This window comes from Myxine glutinosa, chromosome 4 (assembly GCF_964187855.1).
Source record: "Myxine glutinosa chromosome 4, kmMyxGlut1.1, whole genome shotgun sequence".
NCBI lineage: Eukaryota > Metazoa > Chordata > Myxini > Myxiniformes > Myxinidae > Myxine > Myxine glutinosa.
This window is the reverse complement of record NC_136264.1, coordinates 85,353,881-85,372,027: the sequence shown is the minus strand read 5'-3', so window position 1 is coordinate 85,372,027 and position 18,147 is coordinate 85,353,881. Positions and strand designations below refer to the sequence as shown.

The 18,147-nt window shown below is 47.8% G+C and overlaps 1 protein-coding gene across 10 annotated transcripts in view; it reads left to right on the top strand.

Moving 5' to 3' along the window:
• Positions 1-2,703: 2,703 nt before the first annotated feature.
• The window catches only part of LOC137424940 (protein FAM13A), a 136,032-nt gene continuing 120,588 nt past the window's right edge, over positions 2,704-18,147 (top strand). The window contains exons 1-2 of one of the 10 annotated variants that reach the window (XM_078776111.1): positions 2,704-2,761; positions 6,948-7,123. In XM_078776111.1, coding sequence (XP_078632237.1) covers positions 7,064-7,123 — 60 coding nt within the window. In that variant the 5' untranslated portion in view covers positions 2,704-2,761; positions 6,948-7,063. Of the gene's footprint in view, positions 2,916-6,947; positions 7,124-18,147 lie in introns of all 10 variants that reach the window. The other 9 variants (XM_078776110.1, XM_078776107.1, XM_078776108.1 and 6 more) reach the window with 9 other exon arrangements.

The window sequence follows — 18,147 nt, the reverse complement described above, 5'->3', positions numbered from 1 at the left end:
GATGACCGCCGTCTTCGGGACGTCCTCCGGCCTGACGGGGACCTGATGGTAGCCGCGTATGAGGTCCACCTTCGAGAAGAAGGACCTGCCCGCCAAACGGGCGGAAAAGTCCTGAATGTGGGGGACGGGGTAGCGGTCGGGAGTCGTGGCGTCATTGAGACGGCGATAGTCCCCGCACGGTCGCCATCCCCCGCCGGGCTTCGGCACGATGTGCAGCGGCGACGCCCAAGCGCTCTCTGAGCGCCGAACGATGCCGAGTCGCTCCAGGGTAGCGAACTCCGCTTTTGCCACCGCCAGCTTCGTCGGCTCGAGGCGGCGTGCCCGGGCGTAGACCGGTGGCCCGACGGTGGGGATGTGATGGGCCACCCCGTGCTTGACGGCCCCCGCCGAGAAGGTGGGCCGCGTGAGGGCCGGGAAGCCGGCGAGGAGGCGGGTGAATGCGTCCGCTGCCGGAAGCGTACAGACCAACGTGGCCGGAACCGAATCGTTCGGCAAGCCGCTTGGCAAGCCGCTCGTTGAGCTGGGCAACGCACATGCGAGCGAGCTGAACGTCTCGGCCTGGACAAGCCGTCTGCGCTTGACGTCGACCAGGAGCCCATTAGCGCACAGGAAGTCCGCGCCAAGCAGTACCATGGGCACGTCGGCGGTGACGAACGTCCATCGGAAAACCTGCCCTCCAAACCGCAGAGAGAGGCAGCGTTTTCCGTACGTACGGATGGGCGTCCCGTTCGCGGCAAGCAGCGCGGGGCCCCCACCCGCGGCGTGCTTGTCTGACGTGCCGGCGGGAATGACACTCACCTGTGCTCCCGTGTCGCACAGGTAACGGCGCCCGGAGAAGGTGTCCGTTATGAACAGCAGGCTGCTCGAACGGCCGGCGCTCATCGCCACAATTGAGCGCCGGCCCGGGCGTTTCCCGACCCATTGAAGGAGCACGGCGGATGACACCGCCGAGCTTCGTGGCCGAACTTGGCGTGGAACCAGCACCAGGTGGTGGAGCTGGAGGAGTGCGGCTGGCTCCGCCAGGCCGGTGGAGTCGACGGGTTTCCCCGCGGTGGCGGTTTTCGCCGCGGCGGTGGGCGGGGCGTGGCGGCGTTCACGAGGTGCGTATCAGCATGCTGCTGAACCACAGCGTGCTGTAGCAGATGATGCTGTGGAACATCAGCGTGCTGTAGAAGATGATGCTGTGGAACATCAGCGTGCTGTAGAAGATGATGCTGTGGAACATCAGCGTGCTGTAGAAGATGATGCTGTGGAACATCAGCGTCGAAGGCCGTGACGGCCACGCCAACGCTCGCCCGCGTGTCCGAAGCGGCGAAGTACTTGTCCGCCTCGGCCGCCAATGCTCGGGGTTCCGTTAGCCCGGTCCCGGCCAACGCGAGGCGAACCTGCGCTGGAAGTTGGCGACGGAAAAGCGCCCGGAATAGCGAACCGGGGGCTTCGTCGCCCAACAGTGACAGCATATGGTCCATTCGGACCGACGGGCGCGTCTCACCGAGCTCGGGGAGATCCAGGAGGCGGTCGGCCCGTGCGTCGTCCGTGAGGCTGAACGTGGCTAGGAGTAGCCGCTTGAGTGCCTCGTACTTGTGGCCGTCCGGTGGGTGGCGAAGGACGGACACAACTCGAGCGGCCGTGCCGGGCCCGAGGGAGGCGACGACGTGGCAGTAGCGCGTGTCATCGCCGGTGAGGTGCCGAAGCTGAAATTGGGCTTCGGCCTGGACGAACCAGACTTCGGCCTGAGCCTCCCAAAATTCCGGAAGTTTGACGAAGGCGGCCATGGCGATGGCGTCGCGTGTGGAAGGATCGCTCCGGCAGATCCAACGTCGAGGGTCACCAGTAAAGCGCGGCGTTACGCGCGCTGCTTGTGAGCAAGGAGGAAGCGGACAAGCGGTAACATATAAACGTCTTTATTGTAAGACTACACTGTAACACTGAACTCCTCCGGGCTGGTCGCCCGGGGTATATCATGAGGCCACGCCTACCCCTCGGGCGTGGCCACCGCCCACTCGGTGCGTGGAATGATGTCACCACGCCAGTGGGCTTTTGTGTCCGCCACACTGTATATATATATATATATATATATATATATATATATATATATATATATATATATATATATATATATATATATATATATATATATATACTGTATATACTGTATATATATATATATATATATATATATATATATATATATATATATATATACATACATACATACATACATACATACATACATACAGACATACAGACATACAGACATACATACATACATACATACATATATACAGTACACACATGTACTCAACAAGCAGGTGGAAACGCCTCGTTCTGTGCATGCGTGCCGGTAGGATCTTATTGCGCATGCGCGGCGGTACGATCTTGTTGCGCATGGCCGTTTCCCGCACCGCACCGCGCCCAGTCAAGCCGCACCGTCCACGGAAGCATGATGCCATGCACTCCTCTTCAGGTTGTTTGCATCCTCGAATGCAAAAAGCATTAAGAAAGCGAAACCCCCCAAAAAATCCTAAAATACTGCGAACAATATTAACATTAATTGTTCGACAAAAACAGGTAAACCCATCAGTTTTTACTTGATATATTAAATTCTTCGATGCAGAACGTGGGGCGGCTCAGGGCGCTTCCTATTGGCCGGAGTGTATCTCGGTGGCAGTATCGCAGGCGCTGATTGGCTAAACTGCGTGACCTCGGGCTACTCGTGTCCTGCGTCTCTGTCAGGGGCAGCAGCTGCTGCAGACTCGAGGTAACCGCAGGTTCGGTCGCTGCTGGTCGCTGTTGGTTGCTGCTGGTGGCTGTTGTACTGGGGCGACCGATCCCTCCTGCCTTGTGCTCTCTCGGGCTCGGTACGCGCAAGGTGCGATTCGCGGGATACGCGCCAGCGTGTCCATATTTTTTCCGTAAGCTATAGCCATGACGCAAGACGAATTATTCGCCGGATACTATGGAGGGTGTACGTATGTAAATTGATATTGATAATATATCGGGAAGTATGAAATCTGATCCGATTTCCCTGTAGATAGAGAATACGGAAACATGTATGAGGGTTTGGGGAAGTGTGATTTCATCACGGTATTTATAGAACTAGATCGGCAGAGATAAATAAAATACTGATGACCGTGGAATGTACAGTGGAATATGTGTGGTATGTAGTTAGGTAGGGGAAGAGAGTAGGGATCAGGAGCTGTGCGTGGGGGAGGGTGAGGGTGAGGGGAAGGGAGGGGGACATGAGGGCCCAGGAAACATGCATGTGGGGTGGGCGGGGAGGCATGTCGTTGGATGGCGGGGTGTGAATCTGGAGTGGGTGGGGTAGCGTAGTTGGGGTGAGGTGGAGGAGCACAGTTCAGGATAAGTGCGAGGTGGGAAGGGCAGGTACGGTGAGTGTGAGGTGGGAAGGGCAGGTAGGGTGAGTGTGAGGTGGGAAGGGCAGGTAGGGTGAGTGTGAGGTGGGAAGGGCAGGTAGGGTGAGTGTGAGGTAGGAAGGGCAGGTAGGGTGAGTGTGAGGTGGGAAGGGCAGGTACGGTGAGTGTGAGGTGGGAAGGGCAGGTAGGGTGAGTGTGAGGTTGGAAGGGCAGGTAGGGTGAGTGTGAGGTGGGAAGGGCAGGTAGGGTGAGTGTGAGGTGGGAAGGGCAGGTAGGGTGAGTGTGAGGTGGGAAGGGCAGGTAGGGTGAGTGTGAGGTGGGAAGGGCAGGTAGGGTGAGTGTGAGGTGGGAAGGGCAGGTAGGGTGAGTGTGAGGTGGGAAGGGCAGGTAGGGTGAGTGTGAGGTGGGAAGGGCAGGTAGGGTGAGTGTGAGGTGGGAAGGGCAGGTAGGGTGAGTGTGAGGTGGGAAGGGCAGGTAGGGTGAGTGTGAGGTGGGAAGGGCAGGTAGGGTGAGTGTGAGGTGGGAAGGGCAGGTAGGGTAAGTGTGAGGTGGGAAGGGCAGGTAGGGTGAGTGTGAGGTGGGAAGGGCAGGTGAGGTGAGTGTGAGGTGGGAAGGGCAGGTAGGGTGAGTGTGAGGTGGGAAGGGCAGGTAAGGTGAGTGTGAGTGTGACGTGGAAAAGGGCAGTGGGGTGAATGACATGGGAAAGGAATTTAGGGGTCAGTGGGTGTATGGTGGCAAAGGCAGTTAGGGTGAGGTGGGGGAGTGCAGTTGGGTTGACTGTGAAATGGGGAAGGGCAGTGGGGAGTGATGTGGGGAAGGGCAGTGGGGAGTGATGTGTGGAAGGGCAGTGGGGAGTGATGTGGGGAAGGGCAGTGGGGAGTGATGTGGGGAAGGGCAGTGGGGAGTGATGTGGGGAAGGGCAGTGGGGAGTGATGTGGGGAAGGGCAGTGGGGAGTGATGTGGGGAAGGGCAGTGGGGAGTGATGTGGGGAAGGGCAGTGGGGAGTGATGTGGGGAAGGGCAGTGGGGAGTGATGTGGGGAAGGGCAGTGGGGAGTGATGTGGGGAAGGGCAGTGGGGAGTGATGTGGGGAAGGGCAGTGGGGAGTGATGTGGGGAAGGGCAGTGGGGAGTGATGTGGGGAAGGGCAGTAGGGAGTGATGTGGGGAAGGGCAGTTGGGGTGATGTGGGGAAGGGCAGTTGGGGGTGATGTGTGGAAGGGCAGTGGGGAGTGATGTGAGGTAGCAAAGGCAGTTGGGGTGACTGTGAGGGGGGGGGAAGCACAGTTGGGTCTGACTGAAATGTGGGGAGGGGAAGTTGGGGTGACTCACTGTGAGGTGGGGAAGGCAATTGGGGGTGAGTGTAAAGTGGGGAAGGGCAGTTGGGGAAGGAAAGTTGGGGTGAGTCAGGTGGGGATGTACAGATGACGGGAGTCAATGTGATGTGGGGAAGTGCAATTATTGGGGTGTGAGGTTGGGGTGGGTGTGTGTGAGGTGGGGGGGGGGGGGGTCACATTGAAGAGGCACATGGGAGTTAGTTAGTGAATGTTGTAGGGTAGGGATATTAATGGCAGTACATTGGTGTTTCCTTTGTTGATCCCAAATAAAATAGTGTTTGTAATTATTTTTCAGGTTTATTTGTTTATGGAACCTCAGGTATTATTTGTTTTAATCTTTATGCAGTTGTGACACATCTTTCAGCTCCTTCTTGCCAAAAGTTTGTCAGATAATAACTGTTCTGCATTATTTCTGCAGATTTTTGTTTTTGTTTGTAAATGGCTTAATATCTACTCGAAGTGATGATTAATGAGCCTTTTCATCCTGCAATATTTTAGTACATAATCTTCACTTGCTGGGAAAATAAACCCTTTTGCAACAATTTGTTTAATTCTGGAAGTGGTTGTTGCAGAGCAACACGTAGTCAAGCTGCTGTTGTGATTTTGTTGTTTGCAACTGTAGTTTGCCCCATTTGAGACTCCCTTGTGGTTTCCGACTGGCTTCTCAAAGTGAGATGACTTGTCATTCCCGAGGCATTTGGTTGTGTCTGTTATTTTTGGCCTGCTGTTTATTTGCCCCTGCCCGTGTGATTACTCCTGATAACAATGTTTTGCTACTTTATCCATTAGTAATTTTCCGCTCGCAGGACAGGATGGCCTGGACTCTAGAGGTACACACACTCACCTCTGAGCTGTGTAGGTCCGGTTTGAATCTCGAAGCATCTATAAAGTGCCACAGGCAGGGAGATTTGTCAATATCTGTGCCTTCTTCTGGATTGACGTTAAACCAAGTGTCCCGTCTGCTGGCATTAGGTGGTGAACGTCGTTGTCCTTCGTGAAGAGTAGGTGAACTATCATCAGCACCTGGCGAAATTCCTGTCCTGGTTTACTGACGGCTGCAAAGGCAATGGCAAACCACTCACCATTAACCCCTACCATTTGGCAGCACCAAAGCATTGTAAAGAGTATGCGTCATCTCATCTCATCAATTTTCCACCTAACGTAGGACACAATCCATGCAGACTTTTCCTTTGTCGAACATGACAACTGACACTGATGTTATTTCTGGAGGCCTACGCTCAACAGACCATTGGAGCTGCTTTATCCTTTAAAGCCACACAGAGGTGTTCGTCTGTTAAATGAAGAATTAGTCTTACTCGTGAAGGCCATTGTGCATCTCTGTTGCTGGGCCGTTATAACAATGGATGCACAATCTACACAACGTTGATTGAGGTATGCCAACTGGGAGCGAGCAAAGCTCACGTTCAGAGTGGACCATTTTATTTTTTCCGATGAAGGGTTAACATCCGGGTTAATATCCGCAACATCAGCTTCTCCTTGCTCGAATTTCGTATCCAATGGGAATAGTCGTCGTGTTACTATAGTGACCAATTATACCATTTCCATTATTACCTGTTTCTGACCTCACAAGTTCTTTTTCGAATGTGTTTTTGGGTGTAATTGTTAGACTGTCAATACTATGCCCCCAGTTTGCATGGCTTGATTGCACTACCACAAGCACTGTACATTATCATTACTAAATGCTATGATTCGTAAATGGATGGAAATTACAACAAAGTGGTAAATTTTACTGTGAATGCCGCATCATCATCATCATTTTGTTCTCCCTCCTGTAAGCCGAGCACTCTAACCTTACTGGGGTTGAACCCCCATTAAATTTAGTCCTACCAGGTTGTCCTGCTGTGTGTGTTTGTAGTGTGCCTTCTGGCCAAATTGACGTGCTGCTTGTTTCATGCAGGGTGAGCCTGGGGTTGGCTTAGCGGTTAGGGTGCTGGCTTGGGATCATAGGATCCTGGGTTCGAATCCCGGTCAATCGCTGAATTAACGCCAGGATGGTTGACTCAGCCTGTCATCCTTCCGAGGTCGGCAAATTGAGTACCAGTTCACTGGTAATTCCCTGCGTGTCGCAAGAGGCGACCAACAGGATTGGTGGCAGGAAGGGCATCCGGCCGTAAAACATTGCTTCAAAAAGGGGACCACGGTGCCCAAAAAAGGCCAACCCCTGCTCTGCGGGGAAAAATGGCCTCTAAAGGTGGTTCTTTTCTTGTTTCATGCAGGCTCTCACCCCAGTGCTGTTGTGCACCCAGCTTTAAATGAGGAACTACAGACTGATCTTCTGCCACAATCTGAAGCAGCCATAGTTTGCTTTTGCTCTCCCTGGGGTTCTGGAACCATGGGGGAAAGTGGACTCACTGTATCAACATGTAATTCGTTGGCTGAAAGCTTCCAGGTGGTAAGTCATCTCCGGTCCTCGTTAATAAATAAATAATAATTCCTCATGTTGAACTTGCTGTCTTTGCTATTGCTGCTTTTCCTTTTTCAATTTCTGATTACATCTGCCACTGAAGGTGGGTTTGTTATGTTTTCACCCCTGTCTGTTTGTCTGTCTATGAACATGATATCTCAAAAGGTTGTGGATGGATTCCGACGAAACTTGTTGGGCATGTTGGGTGTGTGACGAGAACGATATCAATTCGATTTTGGTGAAGATACGAATCTGGATACGAGAATTTTTTAAAATTTGTAAGTGATTCTTCACAACTAAGTGATACGGCCAAAAACGACATGTAGCATATTTCAAAGACTTGTAGACGACTTATGACAAAACTTGGTGGATGAGTTGCGTAAGTGACGAGAACAAGCTGATTCACTTTTGGATCCAGATCAGTGGGATACAAAACATAAACTGTTCAGCCTGGCAGAGGTATGTGCTCCAATTGAGTACTGTTCTAGTTGTACACCGCTCCTTTCCTGTGCCATCTCCAGGCATTGCAAATCGTCATTGCTGGGCACCGAAGGGGGCTCGGCAGTGACGCACGCTGAAAGAGAGTACTCAGTTTTCACTCTGGTTGTTGTACACCGCTCCTTTCCTATGCCATCTTCAGGCATTGCAAATCGTCATTGCCGGGCACCAAAGGGGGCTCGGCAGTGACGCACGCTGAAAGAGAGTACTCAGTTTTCACTCTGGTTTCTTTCTTGTTTTCTTTCTTGCTTTCTTGCTTTCTTGCTTTCTTGCTTTCTTGTTTGTTTGTCCGGACGATATCTCAGCCATCCTTTAAGCTAGGAAGCTGAAATTTCGGCACAATAGTGAGCAAATCCTTTGTCAAAAACGGTATTTTTTTTTTTGATTAATCAATAAATTGAGGAGTTATTTAATTATTAGTGATTAATTAAGTACTTATTTAATTAATCAAATTTCCTTTCTCTTCTGACCATTAACTCAGGCACCTTTTGAGTTAGGAAGCTGATATTTGGACATGCCAATGATCAGGTGATTTGGCTGCAAAGGATATTTTTGATTTATTAATTAATCAATTAATCGATTAATTATTTAATTATTCGATTAATGACAAAGAATTTTTTTTTTTTAAGTTACAGATTCTGATGAAATAGTGGTAGTTTGTGTTCTCTGACCAAATTGATTAATAATTTAATTTTTTTATGATTATTATTTATTTATTTTCATTATTAATCATTTATTTATTTTCTTTCTCATTTGGCCAATATCTCAGGCACCTTTTGAGCTGGGAAGCTAATATTTGGACATGAGTGACCAAGTGATGTGGCTATCAAGGATATTTTTGATTTATTGATTAATCATTTCATCTATTAATTATTTATTGATTAATCGATTAATTATTTATTGAGTAATCAATTAATTATTTAATTTTTTATAAATGACTTATTTAATTAAATTTCTAAAAGATGCATCTTCGGATGAAGCACTAGTGGTTTAGTTATGCGATTAGCCAATTGATTATGAAAATATTTTGTGATAATCTTTTATTGATTTTAATTATACAATTAATCAATCAATTAGTGTACACCTCTCCCTCCCAATGCAGCCTCAATGAGCTGCACTGCGGTATTGCCGGGCGCCCGAGGCGCCCCGGCAATGCCGCGCTGCAGCATATTTAATTATTTGGCATGGGGCGGTGTACTTTGAATGTATTTGTACTTGTTTGTTTTCTTGGTTGTTTGTTTGTTTGTCTGGGCGATATCTCAGCCATCCTTTGAGCTAGGAAGCTGAAATTTCGGCACAATAGTGAGCAAGTCCTTTGTCAAAAACGGTATTTTTTTTTTTGATTAATCAATTAATTGATGAGTTATTTAATTATTAGCGATTAATTAAGTACTTATTTAATTAATTAAATTTCATTTATCTTCTGACCATTAACTCAGGCACCTTTTGAGTTAGGAAGCTGATATTTGGACATGCCAATGACCAGGTGATGTGGCTATCAAGGATATTTTTGATTTATTGATTAATCAATTAATCAATGTATCGATTAATTATTTAATTATTCGATGAATTACTAAAAAATTATTTTTTCCCCCAGTTACAGATTCTGATGAAATGGTGGTGGTTTATGTGTTCTGTGACCGAATTGATTGATAATTTAATTTTTTAATGATTATTATTTATTTATTTTCATTATTAATCATTTATTTATTTTCTTTCTCATTTGGCCAATATCTCAGGCACCTTTTGAGCTGGGAAGCTAATATTTGGACATGACAGTGACCAAGTGATGTGGCTATCAAGGATATTTTTGATTAATTGATTAATCATTTAATCGATTCATTTATTGATTAATCGATGAATTACTTATTGATTAATCAATTAATTATTTAATTTTTTATTAACGACTTATTTGATTAAATTTCTAAAAGATACATCTTCGGATGAAGCACGAGTGGTTTTGTTATGGTATTAGCCAATTGATTAAGAAAATATTTTGTGATAATCTTTTATTGATTTTAATTATACAATTAATCAATCAATTAGTGTACACCTCTCCTTCCCAATGCAGCCTCTATGAGCTGCACTGCGGTATTGCCGGGCGCCGGAGGTGCCCCGGCAATGCCGCGCTATAGGATATTTAATTATTTGGCATGGGGGCGGTGTACTTTGAATGTATGTGTACTTGTTGTCTTTTTTTTAAGCAGCTTTTATATATATATATATATATATATATATATATATATATATATATATATATATATATATGTATATATATATATATATATGTATATATATATTATTAATATATATATATATATATATATATATATATATATATATATATATATATATATATATATATATATATATATATATATATATATATATATATATATATATAAAAGCTGCTTAAAAAAAAGCAGCATTTGCTGCAAAAGCAGCAAAAAAGCAGCATTTGCAAAAAGCAGCAAAAAAAGCATTTGCTCATATATATATATACACACACACACACACACACAGACTTGGCATTTAATATGGAATTGGCATTTGGCATTTAATTTGGCATTTGGCATTTAATATGGAATTGGCATTTGGCACACAGACTTGGCATTTAATTGCAAAAGCAGCAAAAAAAGCATTTGCTCATATATATATATACACACACACACACACACACAGACTTGGCATTTAATATGGAATTTTTTTTTTCTTGACTTGGGTTTACTTTCTTAACTCAGTATATCAATCTAGTGAGTTTCTTTTACACTTTGGTGATTTATTTGTTAAAAGAACCATGTCACTGATTGTCTGTCGCAGCAAGAAGTCAACAACAGGATTATATCACAGGTGGCGTGGCAAAATGTACGGACAGGTGCATTTGATGATTGGCTTCACAGTCGGGTATACACGGGTTGTTGCGTTCTGTATTAGTGGAAAACAACTGCTGCACGTCTCCAAAAGTTATTGCCGCTTCCTCTGGAGATGGTCCGTCAACTCGACAATGCTGTTTGTCATGCAGTGGTGGCTTTACGAAATTACGGCATGAAACAGCGTGCTATTGCTCGGCAGTATGGCATCACTCAAGGTCAGGTGTCAAAGATCCTGAAACGAAATGCTCAGAGGGGTGTCCCTACTCCAATACCGAGGCCAGGACGTCCCCGCAGAACCACAAGGAGGGATGATCGCCAGCTGCACCGGTTAGTCCGCAATGGCCGTACCAAGTCAGCTAATCGGCTTAGGGCTGAGTTGCAGCAACTGACAAATGTGCCTGTATCCAGAAGGCAAGTCAACCAATGACTGGTTCAAGCAGGATATCATGCCAGGCATCCCCTGAGAAAGCCACGCCTGACCAGACAACACCGCCAGCGCCGATTGCAGTGGGCCAGAGAGCACCGTCAATGGCAGCCAGGACACTGGAATCACGTGATCTTCAGTGACGAATCTAGATTTCTGGTCTATCGTCAAGATGGTCGCGTCCGAGTGTGCAGACAAGTGCATGAAGCCTACAACAAAGATTGTATAGTGCCAAGAGTCCAAGCTGGAGGTGGTGGGGTGACCGTTTGGGCTGCTTTTCATGCAGGGGGCAAAACTGACCTGGTTGTTCTGAATGGAAACCTGAACCAGTTCAAGCACAGGGCCATTCTGGAAGAAACATTGCTTCCATTTGCTCATGCAGCCTTTCGAGGAAACTTTGTCTTCCAAGATGAGAATGCACGGCCTCATCGTGCTCGCATGATCCAACACTTTCTTGCTGACCGTGGTGTAGAGCATATGGAGTGGCCTGCCATGTCCCCGGATATGAATCCGATAGAGAACTTGTGGGCAGAATTAACGCGTCAAATCGACCACTAGGACAAGCAGCCGACCTCTGTGCATGAATTGCAGCAGGCTATTGTCACTGCATGGCAAGCGATTCCTGTCCAAACCTTGGCAAATCGCGTGAATAGCATGCCTCAACGTGTACGTGCTCTCCTGAATGCTCGTGGGGGTTACACGAAGTACTGAACTGTAATTTTACTGTCCGTAATCCCAGTCGTAATTTAACTTTTGTTTTTGTTAAAAAAATTTTTGGCTAATGTGCAAAATAGAGATACTTCTGGAAAACGTACAGAAGTTTAACACAATACTGTCCATGAATTGAGTTAGATATCAGTTTACATCACTTTCAAGGATCAATTTATTTGTCTCGAAATGTCAAATGTGGTTTTTGTTTCTTTTAAAGGTCACAATAACAAAATCTAGAATAATTTCAACATAATTCCAATGAACTTTTGGTTCTAAGACATCTTGAAAAGTAAGTTCACCCCCACAAAAAAAAAAATTCCATATTAAATGCCAAGTCTGTATATAAATATATATATATATATATATAATCGACACACACACACGGGCGTCGAGAGAGAGGGGGGTGGGGGGAGGTGTCGCTGCCCGGGGTCCGTTGAGGTGCCGAGCTTCTCCTGTAATTCTTTTTAAACAGTACAGTGAACTCATCGGCTCGTCCTCATTTCCTCATTGTTACATTTAAACCCAGAAGCTGATTTTGCTTTCCTTGCCGGCTTTATTGCTGGAAACAAAACAACATTTACCCCTGTTAATGGTACAGTTTCAAACTTTACAGAAAATGGTTATTAACCAGAAATGTGCGTGACAATGAAATGGTTTTATATCCTCTTTGTCCAAAACAAATAATTAATAACCAACTTCTTACGTATTTTTTTGGCCAATTTTATGGAGAAATAGTGTTCAACAGTAGAGGATGTGAATTGACTTGATCTGTCCAAACGTCCCGCTATCTCCTTTATTAGTCCCCTACCGGTGTACACCGGAGGGGACTATAGGTTTGCACTCCGTCTGTCCGTCTGTCAGTCTGTCACGCTTAACAGTTTTCCAGACTTTTTTTTCTAAACTCTTAATGCTAATGATTTCAAACTTGGTATATGGTTTCCTCATGATAAGTTACAGATCAAGTTCGAACATCACGACGTTTCGATCATTTTTGTCAAAGTTATGGCACTTTGTTGTGCCCTGTCGCACCGCGGAGCGAAAGGGGGACTATGGTTTTCCCCTGCGTCCGTCCGTGCGTCCGTCCGTGCATGCGTGCGTAAGCGAAGGACCGAATTCTAATTTGGTGTGTGGGTGCAACCCACATCAAAATCTAAAATGGCTGCCGCCATGTATGTCTGAACCTTGTGAGCAGAATATCTTGAAAAATAAGCGAAGTACAAACTTCTAATCTGGTGTCTGGGTGTATCGAGGCATAAGGAAGAACGCGATTGAAAATTGGGTCGCTACGTCACAATCCAAGATGGCCGCCACCATATATATGTCTGAACCTTGTGAGCGAAATATCTTGAAAAATAAACGAACTACTAACTTCTAATCTGGTGTGTGGGTGTATCTACGCATAAGGAAGAACGCTATTGAAAATTGGGTCGCCACGCCAAATCCAAGATTGCCGCCTTGCGTCTTCCACTTTGTCAACTCACATCACTTCACCGACGGGGGACCTAGGCGTAACGCTTGTTGTCCCCCGTCGCACCGCGGAGCGAAAGGGGGACTATGGTTTTCCCCTCCGTCCGTGTGTGCATGCGTGCGTGCGTAAGTGAAGGACCTAATTCTAATTTGGTGTGTGGGTGAATGAATGAATGAATGATCGTTTTAAGGCCATTTTCCCCCGCTAGAGCGGGGGTTAGCCTTGCGGGCCCCATGACAATCATGGTTCCCTGTTTGAGGCAATGTTTTTATGGCCGGATGCCCTTCCTGACGCCAACCCTTGGCCACACGCTCTTACGATGCGCAGGGATACGGTGTACCTATTCTAAATCGGGGTACACACCGTGATCATTCATCCCAGCAAGCTGGTACTCAATTTGCCGACCTCGGAAGGATGACAGGCTGAGTCAACCCCCCTGGCATTAATTCAGCGATCGACCGGGACTCGAACCCAGGATCCCAAGCCGGCACCCTAACCGCTAAGCCAACACCAGGCTCAAGCAACGAGGCATATGGAAGAACCCTATTGAAAATTGGGTCGCCACGTCAAAATCCAAGATGGCCACTGCCATGTATGTCTGAACCTTGTGAGTGGAATATCTTGAAAAATAAGCGAAGTACCAACTTCTAATCTGGTGTGTGGGTGTATTTCGGCATAAGGAAGAAGGCTATTGAAAATTGGGTCGCCACGTCAAAATCCAAGATGGCCGCCTTGCATTGTCCACTTTGTCAACTCGCATCACTTCACCGACGGGGGACCTAGGCGTAACTCTTGTTTATTCTAGAGTTCTCCTCAAGCCGCAACGCGCGCCCTCAGCCTCGTCTCGCGAATGTCAAAAGCGCGCCACAGCACGCGCTTTCGGGAGGGGTGGAGCCAAGCCGAGCAACATATATATATACAGTAATACCCCGGCCTACGTCATTAATTGGTTCCATAAGTCGTGACGTAACTCGGTTTTTGACGTAAACCGGGCGTAATGTCTTAAAAATGCCTTAAAATGAAAAACACCGTAATTCGTAAAACTAGAATAAATAACTGGAGGAGGCTGCGGCTTCGCCCTGAATCTTTGCCGCTCCCCGTCGGGAGTCCCTCCGTTGTTTTCTATCGGTCTGGTCTTCTCCTCGAACGGGATGACCGGCACGGACGTGTCGACCGTGAGCTGGCTTGTGTGCCAAGTGGCTCCGCGGCCCGCTTCTCCACGGCCTGCTTTACCCAACGTGTCCGAGCATTCACTGGTGGTCGTGTCGTGTCGTCTGTGACGAACGAACGAGCTCAGGGTTCCGTGAACCCGGGCGCCCCGGGGATCGACGCTCGCCTCCGAGTCGTAGGCGTGCCCCGTCTTTCCTTGAGCGGCTGAAGTTGCTTGCTTCTTTATTTTTGGACGATACGATATACGCAGAAACGACGACGTACAGGCAGGCATTTGCAAATCCATGCACATGTGCACATGCACACGTCGATCGGTTCTTTACAAGGATATGCATCAACAGCAACTTGCTACTCCCTGCACCACAGATGTCAATTTCCAAACAATTTACCTACTCCCTCTACCTAATTTTAAACTACCCTCCCCGGGTATTCGTGAAGGGGTCCATCCTCCCCCATCCACTCCTTCGCACCATGCACTCCACACCACTCAATCCACACTACTCACTCCACACACCATTTATTCCCACACACCAAGTATTCTCTCCATTTATCCACTTGCACCCCATGCAAGTCAATCACTCAACACCATTACACACGTCCTCAATGCACCACTCATCCACTTTCTCCGGTCATCCCAGACCATTGCCTCATTTCACCAAGTTCAACGATAACCAGATTCTCACACACACAACCATTCTCGACCAATGCCTCATTTCACTAAGTTCATTCCAAAGATCCTCATTCAATTCCTCATTTGCGCCTAAAGCTCATCCTCATACTCATACACATGATACACCAAGAGTGGCTTCAGCTTGAAGTCGCCGGTGCAATTACCCACAAGCATTAGCGTTAGCCGCTCCTTCGCGACTTTGTAGCCTGGCATGGTCTTCTCCTTCGAGATAAAGGAGATGATGATGTAGGAGACGTACAGGCAGGCCTTTTTTCTATAGTGCCTTTTTTCTATAGTGCCTATAGTGCCTATAGTGCCTATAGTGCCTTTTTTCTACATTCCCTAAACTCTCCTGCACTCCATCCTCCATCCAGCGTCCTTAAACGTATTTTTAACTCGAAGGTCACAAGAAACTCATTTTGCAATAAATGTTCGTTTCCCATAAATCGTACACTTTCAAAAATCCAATCTCACCCCTCCCCTCCAAATCTTCCCCATAACCCCTCCCCTCCAAATCTTCCCCATCACCCCTCCCCTCCAAATCTTCCCCATCACCCATCCCTTTCAAATCTCCCCCCTTGCCCCCTCCCTCCTAAACTACCCCCTCACCCCTCCCCGCAAAGACGCCCCCTCGCCCCTCCCCTCCTAGACTCCTGCCTCACCCCTCCCCTCCAAATCTCCCCCATATCCCATCCCTTTCAAATCCCTCCCCTTGTCCCTTCCCTCCCAAACTCCCCCCTCACCCCTCCCCTTCAAATCTCCCCACCCTCATTGCTTCTCAATTTCCCCCCTCTCACTCCCCCTCCTCAAAGCGTCCTCCCCGCTTCTTCCCCCTTCAAACTCTCACCTCCATCTCCCCCAACCTTCTGCCTCGCTCTTCCCCCTCCTCAAATAACACCTCATTGTGGCTCACCCAATCACCATCAAACCTTTTGTCCGCCCCATCCTTCCCTTTCTCCGAGCTATTCTGAAATCTCTGACACACCTTCAACAGCTCTTCCTATCTCTTCCACCTCTTCCACATCTTACCCTACCCCTCCTCCCCCCTGTTCTGTATCTGATGCTCCCCCTTCCTCTTCATTAACGGTATGGACCTCAAACATCCGGGGCCTTCGCTCAAACTTAACTGATCTCTCCATACAGGTTGCTTCTGTCAAACCAGACGTGATCTGCTTAACAGAAACTTTCCTCCTTTATGATGTCTCTGATTCCATAGTATCTCTCCCGGGCTACTCCCTCCTCCGGTATGATAGACCTGAGCCTCGTCCTGGAGGCGGGGTTGCTATCTTTATCAAAAACTCTCTTCCTCACTCGCCCTGCACTGCACTCTCTCCACCTCACCCCCAGGAATACCTCTGGCTACGGCTTCCCCTTCGCTCCCACCTCTTGTTCATATGTGTGTTGTACCGTCCACCAAACAGTGATGACTCCATCTACATCTCGCTGTCTGATGATATGGACCAACTTCTATCTACTCATCCCAACTCTCTCTTCCTCATATGTGGTGATTTCAATTGTCACCATGCCAGTTGGCTGGGTGTGGGTACCTCTCTCACCAGCCATGGCTCTTCAGCAAAGGACTTCTGCGACTCACTGGGACTGACACAATCTGTCAATTTCCCGACCCGGATCTCAGTCAACGGAACATCTTCTCTTCTGGACTTGGTTATGACTAACTTCCCTGAAAATGTCTGCTGCTCTTCTTCTGCTCCGATCGGATCATCTGATCATGTCCTTGTTAAAGTGGACATCTCTCTGACCATCCTCAGGGAGCCTGCTCAGCGTCGACGAGTCTGGCATTTCACTCAGGCCAACTGGCACGGTCTTCAAACAGCCATCAATCATCTGGACTGGTCTCCCATCTCTACCACCTCTGACATCAACTCATCCTGGGAATTCTTCCAAAGTAAATTGCTCTCTCTCATGCACAGATTTATCCCATCTCGTCTTCAGTTGTCATACCCTTCCTCCCGTCCATGGTACACGGAATCTTGTGGTGAGGCTGTTGCCCAGAAACAACTTGCCTTCGTCTCCTGGAAAGCAAATCCAACGGAAGGAAATCTCATTTCCTTTCACAAAGCCCGAAACAAGTGTGTGTCCACCCTCAGGAGAGCCAGGAAACAATATCTCTCCGTTCTCAAGACCGAACTCTCTTATCTGTCTCCCTCTTCCAAATCCTGGTGGCGTCTGGTCAAATCCGTTTCTGGTGTTTGTTCCCCCTCCATCCCCTCCCTTACCTCAAACGGCTACACAGCTGACTCCGCACGTGAAAAAGCTGAATGCCTCAACTCTGTGTTTGCCTCTAAATCTTGTGTCCCAAACCCATCCCTCTCTGTACCCACCATACCCAGTCGTACCCTGCTGCTCCTGGACTCCGTGTCCTTTCCTCCTGACAAGGTGGAAAAGTTTCTGTCAACCCTCGACTCTGATTCTGCAACTGGACCCGACGGCATCAGCCCACGGGTCCTAAAATCCTGCTCTGCTGCTCTATCTCACCCTCTCTCTGTTCTCTTCACCCTCTCTTTTGCTCAAGGTCAACTGCCATCTGCTTGGAAATCAGCCAACATCACCGCTTTGCACAAAAAAGGTGCAAAAACAGATCCTAGCAACTACAGACCAATCAGCCTTCTCCCAATTATCAGCAAAGTCATGGAATCCATCATTGCTTCGGATATGAAATCTTTCCTCTTCTCCAATGGCTTGATCTCTGATCATCAATTTGGTTTCAGACCAGGTCACTCTACTCTGGACATGCTGCTTCTGCTGTCTCAACAATGGATGGAGGTCCTCAATGCCAAACAGGAAATTAGAGCTGTCTCCCTCGACATATCACGTGCCTTCGACACGGTCTGGCACCCCGCTCTGCTCACCAAACTCTCCTCCTTTGGTATCCATGGAAATCTCCACGCATGGCTGGCGGACTTCCTCTCTAGTCGTCGTCAACGTGTGGCCCTGAATGGGTTTCTCTCATCTCCTCTTCCTGTTCAGGCTGGAGTTCCCCAAGGCAGTGTTCTGGGTCCCGTGCTTTTTCTGGTCTTCATCAATGATCTCTCTGACTCTCTCGAAAATCCTCTCTATCTCTTTGCTGATGACTCCACTCTCTGCCGCTCCATTCCTCTTCCCTCAGATCGGCAGTCTGCTGCCTCCTCACTCTCTGAAGACCTGGACAAAATCACAGACTGGTCAAACAAGTGGAAC